The 21459-nt window shown below is 31.4% G+C and overlaps 3 protein-coding genes across 4 annotated transcripts; 1 reads left to right on the top strand and 2 right to left on the bottom strand.

The window, feature by feature from the left end:
- Nucleotides 1-312: 312 nt before the first annotated feature.
- Nucleotides 313-9723, top strand: LOC124919235 (probable ADP-ribosylation factor GTPase-activating protein AGD14). 2 transcript variants are annotated; one of them, XR_007097562.1, is made up of 14 exons: nt 313-594; nt 871-932; nt 1797-1884; nt 1954-2015; nt 2100-2196; nt 2695-3135; nt 3464-4135; nt 4860-4970; nt 5279-5368; nt 6362-6488; nt 6576-6621; nt 8309-8367; nt 9275-9422; nt 9508-9723. XR_007097562.1 is itself a non-coding variant. In XM_047459432.1 (13 exons), the coding sequence occupies exons 1-12, from the start codon at nt 499-501 to the stop codon at nt 8361-8363; spliced, it is 1947 nt and encodes a 648-aa protein (XP_047315388.1). In that variant the 5' UTR covers nt 313-498; the 3' UTR covers nt 8364-8367; nt 9275-9723. The 2 variants fall into 2 exon arrangements, 1 of the variants encoding a protein (XP_047315388.1); XM_047459432.1 differs by having other exon boundaries at nt 9275-9723.
- A 271-nt stretch (nt 9724-9994) lies between these two features.
- On the bottom strand, nt 9995-17152 carry LOC124919234 (chaperone protein DnaJ). Its single transcript, XM_047459431.1, has 11 exons — nt 16755-17152; nt 15929-15997; nt 15597-15692; nt 15370-15494; nt 14367-14562; nt 13604-13779; nt 11963-12092; nt 10830-10990; nt 10535-10611; nt 10352-10433; nt 9995-10224 (listed from the first exon to the last, which is right to left on the bottom strand). Exons 1-11 carry the CDS (start codon nt 17067-17069, stop codon nt 10029-10031), a joined length of 1623 nt encoding a protein of 540 aa, XP_047315387.1. The 5' UTR covers nt 17070-17152; the 3' UTR covers nt 9995-10028.
- A 1850-nt stretch (nt 17153-19002) lies between these two features.
- On the bottom strand, nt 19003-21436 carry LOC124935638 (NAD(P)H-quinone oxidoreductase chain 4, chloroplastic-like). Its single transcript, XM_047476060.1, has 2 exons — nt 21400-21436; nt 19003-19907 (listed from the first exon to the last, which is right to left on the bottom strand). Exons 1-2 carry the CDS (start codon nt 21434-21436, stop codon nt 19003-19005), a joined length of 942 nt encoding a protein of 313 aa, XP_047332016.1.
- Nucleotides 21437-21459: the final 23 nt, after the last annotated feature.

Raw genomic sequence — 21459 nt, 5'->3', positions numbered from 1 at the left:
TTATGAGTGACCAATTATTTAAAGAATTATAACCCAATATTAAATATTCAAATTTAGTATGTTTTTTCAAAATTTGAAAAGACATTTTTTTTAGTTTGGATTTGAGATTTTTTACGAGATACTATCTATATAATGTATAAAAAACTGAAGTAGAAATAAATTATTAATTTATTTGGTTGATATATATCCAAATATAAAGTATAGATTGAAAAAGAAAATGGAAATACAGGTGACCGTTGATTGATGAAAATGAGATCAATAATTGAACTCCTAAAAAGGGACCGGCGACAACATAATGTCTCATCTTAGCGCTGTCTGTCTGTCTGTCGATCAAACCAGTTCGTTCTCGTTCCTTTCGACCCAACTCTTAAAAAAAACCCTAGATCGCTCTTCTCAAACCCTAATTCTTTCTCAATCTCAAATTATTTGGATTGATCGAGCGTCACTGCTCGCATTTTAAGGGTTTGAGCTTCTTGATTCGAGGGTCTTGACGAAAAAATGACTAGCAAAAGGGAGGAAGAGCGGAACGAGAAGATAATAAGGGGTCTAATGAAGCTTCCTCCTAACCGAAGATGCATAAACTGCAATGGGTTGGTATGTTATTTCTATCTACTTCTTTGATATTCATTTCTTTCTAGCTAGCAAATTTGCTGAAATTTGTAAAATTTAGTTTAATTAATAAAGCTCACTGTGGATATGAGGAAGAATCATACTTTCTCCTGTCAGAGTAAAATTGAGACTTGATTTTTTTTTTTGTTTACTTCTGGACAAACAACTATTTTCCCTCACTTGGACTATGATAGTCTTCAATTTAAAGAATTAGTTTACTGTTATTGACTGTCCTGCTTATATTTTTATTCTTCTTTGCAGGGGCCTCAGTATGTTTGTACAAACTTCTGGACGTTTATTTGTATGGCATGCAGTGGCATACAGTGAGTATATTATTTTTTGTTTCTAATGTAGATAATTGAACTAAATTTATGATCAAACTTTGAGTTAGCACCACTGAGATTTGACGGATTCAAGAATAAATGTTGTGCTTATTTGTTTATCGGAGCCACTGCATTTTGGTTGAGAGAAGTAGCAAAATATTGGCCTTCTTTTGGTTACCTTGAGTGGAAGATGCTAACTTTTACTGTTACTATTTAATTGGATGAGCTATTGAGGATATGGGCATCATCTTAAATTCTGAATATGCATAATGAACTGACAAACAGTCCTTATTTTCAATTCATGACTGTTGTGTGATACTTTAAGTCCAGACAAATGAAACATGCTTCAACACTGAATATCTTTAGATTTCATACTAGTGGGTAGAGTCCATAGAATTATATTATTATCCGCTGAAGAAAATGCGACTTTGTTTCTTTTTGATTGATTTTGAGCCTATTTGGAAAGCGGTATTTCTCAAGTTTTAGCAAAAAATTGCCAAGGTTGAGATTCAGGGTGATGTTTTTTTCATTTGGTATAAGTGTGGTTGAATGGGATCACAATTCATTTGGAAAATAAATTTGTGGTTGAATTATGTACCAACAAATAAATTTTTATTTAGTACAAAGTATAAAGTTTGGATCACACAAAAGTGACTTAGATGTGATTTAAAATACTTTGGCTTCTTGCCAATTTTAGTTTTATCTGGATTAAAATTCATATGAAAAAATGAGTAACAAAATAGGATATATTTTCTCAATGGCTCATTTCATTCTATTTTTTTTTTCATTTTCCACCTGTAGCATTGAAAGCACATATCATATCTCACTGCTTCCATTCATGCTAACTTAAACTTTGATGTTTAGCCGTGAGTTTACTCATCGTGTCAAGTCCGTATCCATGTCCAAGTTTTCTTCCCAAGAAGTCGAGGCTCTTGAAAAAGGAGGTAACCAGGTAAAATTTTGTGAACTTCCACTTTTTGGTGCCATTACATTCTCTCTAACTAGAAATTCATTTGTGCAGCGTGCTAGGGAAACATATCTGAGGGACTGGGACCCACAAAGACAAAGACTGCCTGATAACAGGTGCGATATGCTTTTCACCACTTTGCAAAGCTAGACAACTTGGCATATTTACAAGGGAATCTATCTGATTTAATTATCTTGCAGCAATGCTGAAAAAGTTCGAGAATTTATAAAGAATGTCTATGTGGATAGAAAATATGCAACGGGAAAGCCATCTGATAAGCCTCCCAGAGATGCTCAGGCAAGATATATATACTATCTAATTTTTCTCTGATCAACAGTTGAAAGACAAGAAATTTTGCGTTGTTTGTTTGATGGATAAGGGTTGTATGCATATTTAAGAAGAATCAGGCTGGTTTCTATTTGTATTGGTATTTTGGTATACTCCATTAAGAAACAAGCAAAATCCCTATTGTTCATGTTATTTTACCTTTACTATCTCCTACTTTCCTTATCCCAATATTTTTCCCTCCCTTCATCTTTATTTCTCATGTTGTGGGCCCAGACGAACCATATATCTCTTTTGTTCTTCGTATGTCATGATGTAGCAAATGGTAGGCAGAAGTACGGTGCTTCTGTTTTCATCTACTGTTTAAAAATTCAAACATGAAATGGTGGATATGAAACAGACACTATATGCATTTTTAAACATGGAATATCAATCTCCCCTTGTTAAGATGCAATGATATTGTTGTTCAACTTTTATGAACTAACTTTTGTTCTTATGTCAATTGGATAGAATTTTAGAATTCACGAAGATGAAACAAGACGAGCTAGTTCGTACCACTCCTACTCTCAAAGTCCACCATATGATAATCAGTACGAAGACCGAATCTATGGAAGGCCTGTACATGCACTTACCAGAAGGCCTGGTTCTGATCGAAGCCTTTATGAAGGGAAAGTCTCTAGCTTCTCCAGTCCTAGTCGCTTAAGTGACCAACTGAGTGAGGACAGATTTGCCAATGAAGAACCTAATAACAGAGTTTCAGATTATTCTGTGTCTATGTCTGGCGATCCGTTTAGGACTCATCCATTGTCACCAAATTTTCAGAGGAATACTGGCAGCCCTTCTAGTCAGACTTCCGGGGACACTTTCAGCGAAGACTCGAGGCATCACATAGTGAGTTCTTTTACAGAGACAAACTCCAAAATGGATCCCAATGGACTTCCGCGACCACAGGTCATTCTTTATCCTCTTTTGGTTATGGGCCTTTGGTTGAACTTTATATTTCTTATCCTTCATCCTTTTCATCGGAAAGATGAAATCAAGAGGTAAATGTGAAATTCACAGTTCAATTTAGAGGTTTGATATGATAATCTCCCAATGCTCATTAAAAAAAACCCCAGTGAGACATAAATTTAACCACTGGGTGAAGTAAATTTGTTGAACTTACATGTGATTATTTTGACATAGAAGCTCCATTGTGTTCTTTCTAATGTTTGAGAACTTCATCAATTTACCTCATATCTTTGAGTAGCTTGGCTAACATTTATAATGCTTCATCCAGAGAACTGCTTCTACCGGGAATTTTGGATCATTTGATAGGAAATCAATGCCATTTAAGTCTGTTAGTTCTATTGATTTATTCAATATTGCACCACAACATGAGCAACCAGCTGGCATTTACAAGTCTGATGGGCATGATGTTTCCTCCTTGATGGAGCCTTCAACGAATAGGGATTTACGTGGCCTAGATCTATTTCACACAACAGCTGTAACTCAAAATATTGCTTCAAATACTGCAATTGACTTTTTTCAGTTACCTGGTGCTCCAAAAGCTCCACATGCTGATTTGTTTCAGCCTCCCAGCTCATCTGTTCGAGAGGTGGAAGTAAATCAGGCATCTATATCAGAACCACCGTCAGATACATTCTCTGGGAAAGTTACTTCACTCCCAATTAGAACATCCTTAGATGAGGCTGTCATAAAGAACGAAGGATGGGCAACATTTGATACACCTCATCATTTACCTGATCCTAGTATCAAAGATGCAGCTCAAGGAGTGTCAACTTCTGTTGCTGGAAATCATGTAGGAAAGATGGACCCACACTTGTCTCCAAACACAAATCTTCAATGGTCAGCATTTGGAGATAATAGTATTCATGGGTCTTCGCCGGTCTCTAACCTATGGCATGAGGACCTAAACAGTTTCCAGGTGTCTTATGATATACCAACTCAGGTAAGTCATAGATAGCCTCCACACAAATTTGTGAAATCTAATGAATGCCTATTTGTGTCATTCTATCTAAGTTTTAATTGGTTTACACATGTCACCTATATATTTCTTGATCAGTCATTATATCTTGATAATTTCCATAATTGATTTATTCTATGTCACTCTTCTATTATGATTTTGATCTTAGTTAGGATTCATTATCAGAACTGCCAATATGTGAAGAATGCTGTTTCATTAACCAAATTGTTGGCATTTTCAACGATTTCCATCACTACCTTGACTGTTAATATTTTTAGAGCAAAAGGAAAAAGTCAAGTAGAGACAATTCCCTTAGGATTCATTGGTAGCTTGCTACTAGGTGTAATTTATGGGGCATACCTATCATGTTACTGAGTTGTTTGGGTATAAGTTAGTAATAACCTACTTCCTCCATTTTCATTAGTTTGAACTTGTGGTTATGTGTGGAGTTTTTGTAAGTGAAGAAGTCTGTATTACTGAAAAACCCTCACTGTGAGAATAATTGTTTGAAAAGTATAGTGGTGAATGTCTCTAAGTATAGCTAAATTAAATTAATTCTGCATTATGAATGATAATAAGAGGCATAAAATCAGGGTTCTATGAATTTAACCTAAAATATGAAGATCATACATTGTGTTATTTGCTCAAGTTGTTCCCTTAGATTAAATATTGTTAAATAAACTTCTTAATTTATGTTGAATTTGGGCAGCCTTGGGATGCCACCTTTAAAAATTCAACGGAACATTTCCCTCCTGGGAACATCCATCCTGGTGGTAAACATGTTGATGTTCTTGCTTCAGATGTTAGCCACTACATGGGGGTAAGTGGTCAGTTGAGATGAGTTTTATCATGAATCCAAAGAAAGGTCCCTTAATGTCCATTCATTCTATAAATTAATTGTGCAGGATTTTAGTTTTATTGAGATTTCAAGAGGTCTCTTGAATGATGCATATGTTCATTCTAGCCTACCAATTGACTTAAGTGGCATGTCAATATACTATGTATAGTTTATTTTTTCTTTTGCATTTAAAAAAAATCAATAAGTTAGTGGATGCAAGTGATGTTCTTTTTTCATTGATGAACTTGGTAATAGTTGCTCCATATTGTAAAGTTCTTCAATTTTGACAGGCAGGTGGTCCTCAATCACATGGCATTGATTGCAGATCAACAAATCCTTTTGATCTTCCATATGATACTGACCTTGAGCCCAGCAATATGGTACGTTACAATTGATTTGGCTTTTCTCTCGGTTACAGCTTTGAGACAGGAAAAGGCTGGAAAGAGCATTTGTTTTTATGTGTGAGAATCACAATGGTATATTTGTGAGATCTCTTTTGGAATTTGGGTTATAGTGGCCAAGTTGCAATCTCTGACCTTTCATAGGATACCTGTGTCATGTATGGATGAACGACAGACATGAAAAAATGCACAGGCAAGCATGATTGGTCAAAGTACATGTATGAAGGTGTCATGTACTGTACCTTATTTGAGCTTTTGAGGGCTAGTGTGGCCTAAGTTAATAATGGGCCTATTTATTATGATATTTTAGGATACAGATCATGATCCAAAGATATCTGCATTTTTTATGTTTGTCAAAGATCACAATGTTTTAGAAAATAATCTATAGATTATGATCCAAAAAAATAATCCTTATACCAAATAAAAACCAAAAATCACACAATAATCTAGATATGATCCATAAAACAATCGTATACCTAAAACAAACAAAAAATCACTTTCAAATTGAACTTTCTCGATTTTTCAATGGGAGTGATTGTCACTGAGGATGTGACAAAATAAACTTTCCAAATAGGCTTAATGACTTTTAATTCATGCAGACATAATTTGAAAAATCGCATATGACATATATGAAGTAGACATCTGTTGTAGTTTGGTCCTTTATATTACTCTAATGGGTTTTTGGTTACATATGCCATTTATTTAAGCGGTTTTTTGTTTATCCAGATCAACTAACAAGCTGAGCAAAATTATAAATGTGCTTTCTTACCATGCAACTATTGTTTCCTTTTAAATGGTTCAGCTTTTTTCTCCATTTCACTTTTTTGGCACTTTTGTCAGCTGCCATTGGATCAAAGATAATTAATTAAATAATTTTTTTGGTTATTGTCTGAACATAATAGTTATTATTGTATTGTGTGCATAGTATATAGTGTCTGTCCTAATTTTTCTCCTTCCTGCTTTCTGTCACAGTTCTTGGACATGAATTCTTTGCAAACAGCATTGTCAAGTGAATCAATGTCAAATTCTTACATTGATGTCATGGGTGGTCAGCCTTGGTTTTCTCAAAATACTGTTGTGCCTCAAGATCCATCACAAGGTTAACAATTTTTTATTAGTACATCTTGTTTGTCTTTGAGATTGTTTCCTTTGTTTGATATCTAATTTGGCTTGGGATATTCTACAGGTTCCTTGGCATTCATAGGAGGTGAAGTTTCCAGCACACAGTTACCGTGAGTACTCTCGTTTGCTTTATTGTCTTTTTAACTGCAATCTTCTCAACGTAGATAGACGTAGGGGTGAGCATTGGATGCATTAATCCGAAATCCAATCCGATCCGAATCCGAAATACTAATTCGGATTGGATATTTTGGATCGGATTGAGTTCGGATCCGATTAAATTTGGATTGGATTAGGATTATCCAAACTATCTAAATAAAAATATATTTTTCAATTTATTTTTCATAAATTACATTTTTCCTTTAAGATAATATATTTTTTACATATTTTCGCATCACTTTGCCGATAAAGATTTTCTTTTTTATATTTATTTACTTTATATATATATATATATATATATTTTGAAGATTCAAATTATAATTAAAAAAATTATATTTATTTTTTACATTTAAACATTAAATAATAAAATAAATCAATAATTAAGTAATTAGACGAGGGAATATTAAATTGGATTATCCTAGAGATAATTTTTTAATTAAATTATAGCTCTACTTTCTTATATATATATATATATATATATATAAAATACTTAATTGACTTTTTCATTTTTTAATTAAATACAAATAAAATAAATAAATTAAAAAAAAAAAAAATTATTGAACAATTTCAAGTTTACACTTTACAAAAATATAAATATTTTTTAGTTTGGATCGTCCAAACCATATTCAATCCAAATCTGATCCGTATTAATTAGTAAAATGGTTTGGATTATGGATTGGATAAATTTAGTTTGAATTGAATACGGATTGGTTTTACCCGTTTGCTCACCCCTAGATAGACATGCTACATTAAAATGTTGTGGTTGAAGGATTTTTATGTGGAGGTTTAGGGAAAACACCATAATTCAGATCTTAAATATGGTTTTGAATTAGGGTGCATTTGATAAAACTGAAAATTAAGTGTTAGAATGTTTAATACTGAATTCTATGTGTGGAGTTAGTTAAGTTAGAATGTTGAATACTGAATAAAACCAAACAAAAATCTTTGAACTTTTTAAGTAACTGATATGTAAGCTTTTGAAAAAGTGAGACCTTTTTTCATTGATCTACGACAACGCAAAGATCGCGTTTCCCGTGGGAAAAAACCAAATCATACAAAGCAACAATAATTGTCATAAAGTAATCAAAAAAATCATCCAAAAAAATCATCACATGAAAGAGAACAAAGAAAGAAGATCAAAAGAGAACAAATTTCTCTACAGGGGCCAAGATCAACTTAGATCTCGATACCCATTTGCGGGAGTATGGTCGTTGTTACCCCCATTATGTAGTTTGTAAGATTCTTTTGACTTGTTTTTTCTCTCATTCTTTTCGGCAGTCTTATCTTGGACATTCATTTGACATGTAAGTTGATTTGATAAAATGTGGAAATAATGTTGGGAAAGTACTTAAAACATTATTTTATCCTTATAATGACGTAATCTGATTAATTTCAGGGGTTAAAGGTTGTTTTTTTGTATTGTCTTACTATATTAACGAGTTAAGTTATTCACAATTTACTGAATTAAGCAAATTGTTTTAGCTTATTTTGAGCTGAATCTAGAAAATTTAAGTGTTCTTTAAGTATCAATTATTATATGAGCTTAATTCAAATAAGCACTTAATTATTTATATTAAGTGATAAGTTGTGTTATTAAATGCCACATAAGTGATAAGTCGTGACTTTTTCTTTTTATATCAGGAATGTTTCAGCACAAGGCCCTGTTGCGTCTGTAGGAGGAAACCCGTTTGCTTAATAAGGTAACTATTGTGACTTTCTATATTTTTTTTAATTAAATGCATCCATCATCTCTTATTAGATATGCTTTTCCTGTGGCGAATTAAACAATTTATCTTAGGATATATATATATTATTTTTTTAAATTAGGATTTAATCTCTAAAGCTGGTTAACAAACTTGATACAACCCAAATCAAATTTATTTAACCTGTAACCCAACTCATATCATTCATTATGTGTGTTGAGTATGTGTTGGGTAACCAAGTTTATTGAATAAATTAAATTTATTCAACTCATTTTTCGTGTTTATAGTCTTAATACTTTTTTTTTATCTGATTTACAGTTTTTTCATCCATTTGACTGGATTAACAAGTTTTGACCGGTTTAACACTTCATAGTCAGTTTAACTTGATTATAATGTTTTTAACAAGTTTTTGATCCGTTTAATACGTGTTGACCGACCCGTTTAAATATGTTTTTGATCAATTGAACATATTTTGATATGTTTAACACGTGGTTAACGTGTTTAATACATTTTTGAACTGATTAATGCGTTTATAGCACATTTTCGACATGACCAACACATTTTTAGCTACTCCCACCCACATCAATCAAAATTGCTTTAAGTAGTAAGTAGGTGGTTTAAGTGAGATCTCAATCTTTTAAAAGTGTAATTTTATTTTTCTTTGAATAGAGGATAGTTTGAAAATAATCCCAAATAACTACTGACATCAAACTCTCGGGATAGCTGAAGTGCTAGCTAGATAAGAGTTTGAACTCAAGTTAATATTTCAATTCTATTCACACTTCGAGCTTGAACTCGAAAGGTTGAGATGTGATATCCCCTCCTCGTGGAAAATGCTTGAGTTGAGATTGGAAACAATACTATATAGAGGCTATCTGAGTTTTAACATTAACTTTTTTTCCAGATTTTTGTGATGGAGTCTGGAGAAGAAAGAAAGAAAGGAAAGGTACGAAGCAAGGGCTATAACTGTCCAATTATTAATTATTTTCTGGACAAATGCCGGTTTCAAATGCAAAAAAACCATCGTTATGGGTTCGTCAACATTTCGGAAGGTTGGTTTTATTTTATATATAATTATATTTTTGAAGCATTTTGGTTGAATCGACACTTTCCGATTCTCTTATCTTCGAAAAAAAGGCTTGGATGGTAGGGGCTTCCTCTTCTCAAGGGTCTTCAAAATGTACTGTTACACCACCTTCTTTAGGGCTCTTCTGTCTATTTTTTTTCCAGCCACTTTTGCATTTTCGGTTTATTTGAAAATAATTGTATTAAAATGAATGAATCTATGTAGTTTATGCTACTGATTTTTTAAGCCTATGAAAATAACGTGAGTATATTAATTATTGTTTTTTTTACATATTATATCATGGTTTATGATCCTAATCTTTACATAATTCAGAAAATATATCACTGTAAAAAACATATAATTTGATTCACTTTTATATTTAGGTAAATGTTAAAAACAGACTATAAATTGAAAACATAAATGCACTGAAATTTTCAGTTGAAAATACACTTCTTTTTAAATTTTTTAGTAAAGAATGAAAGATACATCAGTAAATTTTTTAATGAGAGCTATCGGACAATAAAAGAGAGTTTATCAAAATCTTAGTACAAAATAAAAAGTTTGATTAGTATCATTGGATATTTAAATAAAACTAAACAATTTGTTGATCTATTTTACATTTCTTTTCCTGTTTCTGTATAAGTAAATAGTAATCGACCTTATTCTTCACAATACATGCAACTGTAAGAACAAATGCAATGAAAATATAAGAGGTTGACATTCGATGACGATGATTTACACAAACCGGATTACTTAATGTGATCGATGAAAATCTCTCAGATTGCCTTCTGCAAAATACAACAAAAATAAATAATAACATGGATAATGATCTAACAAATAATATGATCCGAATACATATATATTTGATAAAATACTAGTTCCATATAGTCAATATTTTGACAAAAGAAGACTTACCCGAAGAGGTTGCTGAAAGAGTTCCTTATTTTCTGCATTATGAATCTGTTTTTTTGTTTCCCGGGATTATTTCTACCATTTCCTAATAAAGGTATTGAAAAGTAAAAAGAAAATCCAAAACTTCAATACAAGCTCAAAATTTATGAAATATAAAGAAGCGATGAAACACGAAGCTAGTAGTACCAGACAATAAATCCGACCCTTGATTTCTTGACAACCTAAAGGAAGCCAACTTTTCAACCAGTTCTCTCTCGGTATCACTGCCAAAAAAAATCATTTTAGTATGAAAATATGATAATTCGTCATAAGAAATTCACGTGGACAGATTGTCCACATTACAGAAATTTTTTTAATCTTAGGACACTATAAACTTATCAAAATGTAACAAATAAAGGCCCTATACCTAGAATGTTCAAGATAAGATCTTACACATACAACAAAAGTATTTCAAATAACTCAGTTTATGTTCAAGTCAGACCTGATTTCTTTGGGGATATGAACTTTTACAACAAATCGATGATCGCCTCGCCTAGAAGGTCTATTGATATCTGGAACACCAAGTCCTGGAATTTTTAGTGTATCACCGTGCTGAACTCCAGAAGGAACATGAAGATCCCACAGACCATCAACAGTTTCTACCTGAGATAATCAACAAAATTCAGAATCAATAGCATGTAGATGAACTTTGCGAATAATAATATAAATAACAGATATATTTAAGGATGTGTTTGAAATAAATCAATCTATTGAAAGGAAAAAAAACTTAGTTTGATGAAAAATTGGATTAAACAATTTTTAAATCTGTTTTTGGATCGTGATAACAAAAACATAAATAAAATTTTAAATCTGTCTCATATTAAGTTTAGTTTCTAAATATTCTGTAGTTGAATCAAGATATAGAAAGAAAATAAAATAGTATTTCCAAATGAGGCTCTATTCTGTTATGAGAACATCAGGTTACTAATGTATATGATCAGTTGGTCACCATAATCGATAATTCATCGCCTTCACTAACTACTGAACAAACTACAAAATAGAGCGATAATTCATCGCCTTCACTAACTACTGAACAAACTACAAAGCACCTTGCCACATGAAACAAAGGTGTATATTTTTTTGAACATGCTGAATTATTATACCATTGACTACAGGGGGAAATTATTGGTTAGTTATAAATGTTATCTGAACATCTATTATGACATTTAACAATAGCAATCACAACCCAGAAAAGAAGATGCAAAAGACCTCCTCGGCCACATGCTAGCTTGATTCTTGTTATGTGCTATCTTTGTTGTTTTAAATTGTCTACCACTAAAGGCCAAGATTTAGTTTGTAAAGACTTACTTCATTTGCTTACTTATACTTTTTTGGGGGGAAATGGTATAACCTTTTATTAAAGAAATCCCAATGTTTACAAGAAAGTTCATCTTTACATGCAAAGATCCCTCAAATTCAAAATCAAACAAGTTCAATCAATTTTTTTTGTAATGTACTAGGTTGTTGATTCTTCAAAACGTTATGGTTTTGCTGTACTTCAATTCTTTTCACATATATATACATATAAGATATAACTAAGGTACATTTGTACCTTTCACAAGAAAAAATAATTACCTTTACATCAGCTCCTAATATTGCTTCAGTAAAATCAACATTGACCTGTGAGTACAGATGATTGCCCTCCCTCCAAATTCCTTCTTTAGGATTGACATGGAGTACCAAGTAAAGATTTCCAGTAATACTCCTGCAGAACAAAACTAAAGTTATAACCTTTTGCATACATAAATAGGAGACCTCACAAACTTTTGTTCCATATATGTCATAAAGTAAAACATGTTTCTATCAATCTCTTTGAAAAATAAAATTTTCACTCACTATACAGGTTTTCTCATCTCTCTCTCATACACACATGTTGACTTGCTGGAAATGAAAAACTAGTGTCTTCATTGTCGTATCAAATAAAAACAAATTTGGCCTTGTCCAAGATTTCAGTTCAACAATCGTGAGATTGAATCCCAAATACTTGATACATACAAAATTTCTTGTCCTATTGATTAAACAACGAAAATCTTAAATTCTGGTAATAACTTGAATCTTTAGGCAAGGCATGTCTTTAACCTGTTGGGTACTTTACAATAATAAAATCCAAATGCAAAGTAGTAGACATCCATGAATAGGCTTTTCTCATTTCAAGCAACAATGGTCTTTTGGCAACACAAGAAGCATGGAAAACAATCTGGGCCGATGAATGCTACGGTGCCAAATGATGTGAAGCAAATTCGAAATTGGAGACAATAAGAGATATAGCTGGATATAAAAAATATAAACTGAGAATAAATACTTAGAACTTCTTACTGAATGGGGTATTTATAAAACTAACTTCCCCACATAAAAACCTGAAATAACTAACTCATGATAATCCGAATTAATAAATACTAGATAATACCAAACCAGCTGAAACAACAAAATCCTAAAATAGAAAAGTTTTAAATAAATATATTGTTATTATTTTTAAAAAGGACAAATTTTATCATTAAAAGGCGTGAACTCAGAATGTGTTCACAAGGTGCAAGAAAAATTAAAGAAAGCCAAAAAGAGAAAGGTATCCAAAAATATATCAAATAAAAAAACCTTCAATATATATATATATATATATATATATATATATATATATGTCATGCATCAGGAGTAACTGTGGCTAGAGAAAAGGGTAATATCATCCAGATTTTTTTTAATTGTACAATGATATGAAAGAAGAATCAGTGACGAATGGAAACAGGATTTCGGCGAAAGGCTCTTCTGTTTAAGAACTGTCATTCATTAGAGGGAATGTTCTGCTAATGCTATAAACCAATCTCAGTCCTTTCATCATAGAAAGATTGTCTTCTTTGGCTTAGGAATAAATTTCAACCCATGGATATCTTAGACCAAAATTGTCACTACAATACTCATTCTCTTAAATTTAAAGTTTTTGTTGATATGACTTTATGGACATTTTGGTCTAACAAAATCCTACAATATTTGCATCTTTAACAAATATATAGTCCTTTTGGTATGGAAAGAGTGCCTTCTTTCAGCCAAAAACCTAAATCCCCTCTATCTCTTTTTCCCTGTGTCCTATGTTTCTCCCACGCAAAGTCAGGCGACACAAAACATATATGTGCACACAAGGATGTCAAGTTCTTGAAGTTTGTTCTGTGTCTAAAGAAACAACATAAATGACACACTACAAGAACATAATTTTAAAGTCCAAACCTTTTATTATCAAAATTCCCTTCTCCTCGAAGTTTCATTGTTGCTCCATCATTAACACCGGGAGGAATACTTACATTAATACTTCGTTTAGACTTTACTCTACCATGGCCGCTGCATTCTTGACAGTGATCTGTAATAATCTTGCCCTCACCCCCACAGGTTGTGCATGTAGAGACCTAAGGAGAAAAGGACATCCTATTTTTAATCAAAAAAGTTAACATGCAACATAAATCCTTCTATCAAATGTCAAGTTACCATTCTGAATAAGTTTAGGATGGAGCAATATACCACGAGCTTATAAAGAGTATACATTTGAGCTATTTTGTTATACATTTTTTTCAAGTTGATCCAGAAAAAGTCTATGATACAATTGTTATGTTTGCCAAAATTCACAATCATCTGGTCGTCCAAAAAATAATTTGATCACTGTCAAGAAAGAGTCCGATACAATTGTTATGTTCTAGAAAAAAATATATATGCCAAATGAAACAAAAAAAACTACACTATAACTTAGATAATGAAATAGAAAAATTGTATACCAAATGAAGCAACAAAAATCACAGTATAATCTGAATCATGATCTGAAAATATTTTATACCAAACAGAAAAATAAAATTAAAAAATCACTCACTTTTTAACTTTGAAAATTTTCAATTGAATCGTGATTTTGACAAAAAAATCAGTTTCCAAATAGGGTCAATATGGTGTCTTACATCCCATTCCCTTCATGTTAAGGTAACTGAAAGCAGTGCTGATGACAAACCTGAGACATCACACCAAAAGGCGTTTTCTGACTTGTGACCACTCCTCCACGACCCTTGCAAGAAGCACATGTTTTGATGCAACTACTATATCTTGCACCCGTTCCATCACATCTTTCACAGGTCTCAAAGTTTGAAACTTCAATATCTTTCTTTGTTCCAAATACTGATTCTTTAAAGCTCAGAAACAGGTCATATCTACAAGGTAAGATATTTCAAACAGATAGCATACACTCAATGATATATCATAAACTAGATAAAAGAAAGTCTGAATTTATAGTATGAACAAAGCAAGATTTAAGACCCTAATCATAAAAAGAGAGAAAGAAAAACTTCAAAAGGCATAACCTATTTTATGGGGGAAACACAGAAACGGAAATGGGATTGGTGAGATAACACTAAGTGCATAATCTAAAGATGAGCAAAATCTAAAAGATTCCCCTGACGTCCTTTCATTTATGGAATCATTCTATTAAGGGCGATTGCAGTTACATTAGTAGCCATCAAAGATCTTCCAGACTTCTCACAGGTACTTTGAATAAAGCTCTCAATGATAAAGAAAGAAGTGTGGTTAATAAGCATAGAACAAAAAATTAAGTACTTAGTTTAATGCTTCAGTTAATTAGCTATCTGTTTTGATGAGTTGCCAAGGTCAACTGCTGATATGGCGATTCCTTCTTTATCACTCAAAGATCAGAAGAATCTGGAGGGAATTTTTTTAGCAGATGAAAGAAAACCAAGGTATCCTCACAAATCCTTTCATCCCAGTTTTTGTGATACAAATACAATTGACTTTGGCAAATAATTTATGTGATGGATTTTTATGTACTCCTATCTGGTTTATGAATCAACAGAGATTATCAAGATTAGAAAATAAGAATATATATGGTTTATCTCCTATACGTATCAACAAAATCATATGAAAGCCAAAAGCTTCTATTGCCAATTAGTATAGGACCCCAAAAGAAAAACAACTACAACCAAATCAATTGTACAGACAATTACCTAATATCAAGATCTTGGCTCCTCGGGTTTCTAAAAGTAAAATTAATATCATCCGGTCCATCTCCTTCACCAAAATGTCCATCTAAGTTGCCAAAGAATGATCCAAATACATCAAGAGGATCCACCTACAAATGAATTTGGCAATTCCTTGAAAATGAAACCTATGAACACAAAAATATATTACCCAAGTACAATTTAAATACAAGCTATACAAAAGTCCATCTTACCCCACGTGGACCAGCATTTGATCCCTCATAGTTTCCTTGCAAACCTTCCACGCCAAATCGATCATACGTAGATCTTTTCTCATCATCTGACAAAACCTAGTAAGGCAAACAAACTTGAATCGTATACAAATCATGACAAAAAGTTCATATGATGGAACTTACCTAAAGTTCGTCTACCTACCAACATGATAAATAAATAAAGTAAAATATGCTTCCTTAATGAAAGAAACAAGTAAACAAGAGAACTTGACTCTTGGGGATCATAACAAAAAGATAGAAAATTGAACAATGCCAATTGTGCAAAAAATGGGTCAAAAATCAAAGAAAAGTACCTCATATGCAGCACTTAGCTCTTTGAACTTCTCTTCGGCGTCTGGTCTTTTGCTAAGGTCTGGGTGATACTACATAAAGGCAAATATGTCAGTAATATATAAGATTCATCTTTGTGGATGAAAATGAAAATTCAATTAAAATATCAGATTTATCTTGGAAAGAATAATGTTCTGCATTCCTTAACTTCCATAACTTGTTAGTATCAGAAAACTGTAAGAGATAGTTAAACTGTTCTAAATACTATAGTTTAAGTGAGTTTTGACCATTAACTCTTCATGTCTTTTCAACTCTTGATTCCCTTCTTCAAGGCTTGATATCTTTGTAACTATTATATTTCTATAAGTTAAGCTATCTCTTCCTCTACTTCTCCCAATTATCCTTTTATCTTTTTTTTTCATCTAATGCAGATTACTTTAGATCAACAAATAATTAGTTTTTGTAATAACTCACCAAACCTTCATACAATTGAGCCATTGTGGTGAAAGAATTGGTATGAAAGACTTAATTTATGTCTGGGAAGAGCTAATCGTCTTAATGATAATAAATATTGAAGGCTAGATGATTCTCTTCAATTTCATCTATTCTTGTCTACTCCCTCTCTCCATATTTTTTGCATTAGCTAACAGTGTAAAAACTAAACCAATTAGCTTCCAAAGAGTGAATGAGTTCTATCCATCTCCTGTGCTTATCAAAATGAAGCACCAATTTACTTTCAAGCCCCTCAAATTACATTTGGAAGTGCCCTAATCTGAAGCCAATTCTTACATGATGACTGACCATCAAGATAAAACATAAACATATGCAAAAAACAGGAATCCTGACCACCTTACGAGCGAGAAGCCTGTAAGCGCTCTTGATTTCCTTAAGGGTTGCATCTCTGGTGACGTTGAGAATTGAATAATAATCGGAAGATGAAGCTCTGGCTACCGTAGTAACTCGTTGTTTCCGCTGCTTGTGTAAAGGAGAAAAGGCACTGAAATTATTCAAGTGATTGAATCCAAGGGAGAGATTGGTTGTACCGTGAGTTGGAAAGAATAAGCGGGGATTCGGAGTTGAGAATGCGTGGGGGGGTTTGAGCTTGGATTTGGAGAGTGTAGTAGTTAAGTTGGCGTAGGAATGATCTACTACGATCATTTGCATCGCCGGGAATCCTCACAGGGGAGGAGGAAGAACACCAGACTGATTACTGCACTCTCGCCTCCTTTTCGCCGCTCAGTTTCATTCAACTTGAATGCAGAATGGCATAACATTTGTTACACTATTTTATAATTAATTTTAAAATATTTTAGAAATTTTATAAAAATATATTAATTCTGGTTAATTCAAATAAAAAGTTAAATTAAAAATTAAAATAAATTTAAATGTTAAATAATATGATAAAAATTTAAATAGTATATGAATATTAAAAATGATAAAATATTTTAAATTAAATTAAAAAATGTCAAATCATATATATATATATTAAGTTTAAAAAACTCTAGATTAGCGGGTCTCGAGCAAGACCCCACTTTTTTATGAGACAAAACATATCGGATTAAAAAATCCGTTAATCCGCGAATAATATCAACTAATTATGAAATAATATGAGGGGTAAAAAATTAAATTAAAGGAGATGAAAATTATTATTTAAATAATAATTTTCATAATTATTAAATTGATTTTAATTTTTTTTTTTAAATTTTAGTTAAAATATATATTTTATTTTCTCTCCATATTTATTATATACACCATTATTTTAACTCTCTTTAATTTAATATAATTATATATTAGATTTTAAAAATATTTTTACTTTAGTCTTTAATTAAAATTTCTAAATAATTTATTAAAAAAAAATTTATACTTTATATAATTAATTAATTTTAACTTTATTTTATTAATTTAACATAGTTATTTTAAAAATATTTTTAATTTATTTTTTAATTTAAATTTTCAAATAATTTATTAAAATCTTATTTTTATAAATTCTTTTCATATTTATTATTTATATTTATTCATTATGTATTTTATATATTATTCATTAATAATGATTATATATATATATATATATATATATAATAATAATAATAATAATAATTTTAAATTAAATTCAACAATAATTATATGTGGTATAGTGGTTAATTGTTCATACTTTATATTTGAGACTACCTTTCGAGTCTTAAGTGATGCGAATTTATAAATATTGAAATGAAAGTAATGGTGTTAATTATAAATTTGAAGGATAGAAGAATGATTGTTTATATTGAGAGTGAATGCAAACTTAATACGTGTAATTGTAAAAGTCAAATGTATTTGTACAAATTACTCGAAGGGATGTGTCTATAATGAAAGATCAATTAGATAATTCTTAGTAAGTCGAGTTTATTTTGGTGGAATATGAGTTGTTTTTAAATTAAAATTTTAAATATATTTTATTTAGTGTTAGTCACAAAATTAGTAATATGAGAGGTAGATTGGGGAATGCCAAAAGTAAGGGTATGATCTATATTGAGTGTGACGGACCGAGACACCTGTATACAAGTCCCAACAGAAATGGGGAAACACCAAAGGCTGCCTCCAGAGCTTGAACCACTACCTCCTTTGTACCCTGTGGGGTCCATCTTAGCAGAATTAAGGTGCTCCCACTACCCTTCTCAGAGCAATTCCTTGCTAGAGCCAACGAACTGGCATCTTGACTACCACACTTCAACCGGGTTATTCTATTCCACCTCTTAGAAAGAAAAGAACTTAAATCAAAATACTTAATAGCATGGTGATACATTTATAGTGAATTTCCATTTACTGATCTCATCTTTTACGGAATCAATTCCCTTTTTGACTGTACAAGAATATGTGGAGCTCGGCATGTCTGGAAGCACAGGAGAACGTTCTTTTGCTGATATTATCACCAGTATTCGATACTGGGTCATTCATAGCATTACCATACCTTCCCTATTCATTGCGGGTTGGTTATTCGTCAGCACCTTGAGTCGAATTGATCGTGTCATGTGTAACGTCCATCAATGATGGTTCATTAATGTCCATTTTGAATTTGGAACGAATCGAGCTCGCTATAAGCCTTGTCATATTTTCCTCATCAAAAAGCGAACATCATGAAACTTTTTTTCATTAGGATAGCAATTCTGCCCATTTCATCGAGATAAGCAAGACGTATTCTATCATAACTTGTTCCTGCCAAGAAAAAAAAAGCAGCACCAATAAATCCATGTGAGATTATTTGTAAAATGGCTCCATTGAGTCCCGTATCGGTTATAGAACCAATTCCTATAATTATGAAACCCATATGAGATACAGAGGAGTAGGCTATTCTTTTTTTTAAATTACGTTGACCAGCAGATGCTGAAGCTGCATAAACTATTTGCATTGTGCCTATTATCATTAACCAAGGAGAAAATATAGAATGAGCATGAGGTAAAAATTCCATATTGATTCGAATTAACCCATATGCTCCCATTTTTAATAAGATTCCAGCTAAAAGCATACAAGTACTGTAATGCGCTTCTCCATGAGTATTAGGTAACCATGTATGTAGAGGTATAATCGGTGATTTGACAGCAAAAGCAATAAAAAACCCAATATAGAATATTATTTCCAGTGCCATAGGATATGATTGATTAGCTAATGTTTCAAAATTTAATGTAGGTTCATTAAAACTATATAAACCAATGCCGAGAACCCCCATTAAGAGAAAAATGGAACCTCCTGCAGTGTACAAAATAAATTTGGTAGCTGAGTAGAGACGTTTCTTTCCTCCCCACATAGATAAAAGTAAATAAATGGGAATTAATTCTAACTCCCACATGATGAAAAAAAGTAAAAGGTCTCGAGATGAAAATGATCCTATTTGAATACTGTACATTGCTAACATCATAAAATGGAATAATCGAGAGTCTCGAGTAACTGGCCAAGCCGCTAAGGTAGCTAAAGTAGTGATGAATCCTGTCAGTAAGACGGGTCCTATAGAAATGATTGAAGTGAAGCCTAATGAGAGATCAATTAAAAAATGTTTAAAGCGATGCTACAATATTAGTAAGTTAGAAATTTATTTTTGTAGAATATTAATTGTTTTTAAATTAAAAATTGAACTATATTTTTATTTAACCATTATCAGTATTATCTTTAAAAAATAAGATATAATAATAAGTGTGAGTCAGAATTTGAGGGATAGACAAATTATGGTTTGAATCGAGAGAGTGAGTGTTAGTTACGAAATTAATAATACGAGAGGTCAATTAGGGAAGACCAAAAGTAAAGATAAGATTGATACAAAATGCTCAAAGTGAAGTCTAATAAGAGATAATTAGAGATTATTTAAAGTTTAAAGTGAGGTCACAAATAGTCGAAATTTATTTTGGTGGATTATTATAATAATTAGAGATTATTTAAATTAATTAATTTTTTTAATTAAAAATTTAACTATATTTTTGGTTAACCATATTATTATTATTTTTTTATTTTATAAAATGATAAGATATTATATAATAAAAATTATTAATTAACTAATATTTTAAAGAATTCGGATATTAATAATGAGTGAGGATAAATGTCATTACAAAATGCTCGAAGTGAAATACGAGTAATATAAGGTTAATTGAGAAATGTTTGAAGTGATGTCACAAGATTGTAAATCTTGAAATTATTTTGGATGGTAAAAAATGATCAATATCATTTTCTAAAATCGAATAAATATTAGTATTAGTATTTTAAAAATTCTTTCTAAAATAAAAAAATAATTAACTATATTTTTATTTAATCATTATTAATATTACTTTTTTCATAACATTATAATATTTTTATAATAAAAATTTAATAAATAAAATGATATTTTAAATAACTAAAAAATAAGCCATAATTATGGTAAGAGTACATACAAAATGTTTTAAAGTAAGACGACCAGACTATAGGGGCTTAGGTAGGCTTAAAGCACACCCTAGCTCATCCACATATATATATATATATATATATATATATATATATATAAATTTTTAATAACTGTTAATTATGCTTTGGGATTTTTAAGCATTGTTTGAAAAAGAGAAAGAAGAGAGGTTAGAATTTAGGGCTGAAAATGAGACGAACTGCTCGCGAGCTGCTCGGTCAAAGCTCGACTCGAGCTCGGTCAAACTCGAGCTTGAGCATGCTCGAGCTCGACTCGTTATATAATCGAGCCGAGTTCGAGTAGTTATATACTCGGCTCGAGTACTCGACGAGCTACTCGAATATATATAATTTATATTAATATATTTTATATTTAATTTATATTTTATATTTTATATATATTTTTTAATTTATATTTTATATTTTATATTTTATATTTACTTTTTATAATATAAAAAATTGTAATACTTTAATTAAATATAAAATGTGAGTATTAAAATATAAAATATAAATTTATACCCTAAATGGCTAAATCCACCCTCCCTCTTCATTCTTCTCCAGTTCTCCTCCAAAGTCCAAAATTCCTAACCCTAACCTTTCTCCTCCAAAATCCCTAACCTCTTCTCCTCCATAGTTCATTCGGACAGCCGCCAAC

This window comes from Impatiens glandulifera, chromosome 1 (assembly GCF_907164915.1).
Source record: "Impatiens glandulifera chromosome 1, dImpGla2.1, whole genome shotgun sequence".
NCBI lineage: Eukaryota > Viridiplantae > Streptophyta > Magnoliopsida > Ericales > Balsaminaceae > Impatiens > Impatiens glandulifera.
The sequence above is the reverse complement of the archived record's forward strand: the minus strand, read 5'-3'. Positions and strand labels throughout refer to the sequence as shown.

Bases quoted from the DNA above. Each gene is read 5' to 3' on its own strand.
- LOC124935638 (XM_047476060.1), bottom strand. From the start codon at position 21,436: ATGGAGGAGAAGAGGTTAGGGATTTTGGAGGAGAAAG. The intron at 19,908-21,399 runs GTTAGGGTTAGG...ATCTCTCATTAG, and splicing joins AGGGATTTTGGAGGAGAAAG to GCTTCACTTCAATCATTTCT.
- LOC124919235 (XM_047459432.1), top strand. From the start codon at position 499: ATGACTAGCAAAAGGGAGGAAGAGCGGAACGAGAAGATAATAAGGGGT. The intron at 3,136-3,463 runs GTCATTCTTTAT...TGCTTCATCCAG, and splicing joins ATGGACTTCCGCGACCACAG to AGAACTGCTTCTACCGGGAA. The intron at 5,369-6,361 runs GTACGTTACAAT...TTTCTGTCACAG, and splicing joins ACCTTGAGCCCAGCAATATG to TTCTTGGACATGAATTCTTT.
- LOC124919234 (XM_047459431.1), bottom strand. From the start codon at position 17,069: ATGCAAATGATCGTAGTAGATCATTCCTACGCCAACTTAACTACTACA. The intron at 10,991-11,962 runs GTAATTATTTTT...TGATTATCTCAG, and splicing joins TATTAGGAGCTGATGTAAAG to GTAGAAACTGTTGATGGTCT. The intron at 10,434-10,534 runs GTACTACTAGCT...TACCTTTATTAG, and splicing joins AGGGTCGGATTTATTGTCTG to GAAATGGTAGAAATAATCCC.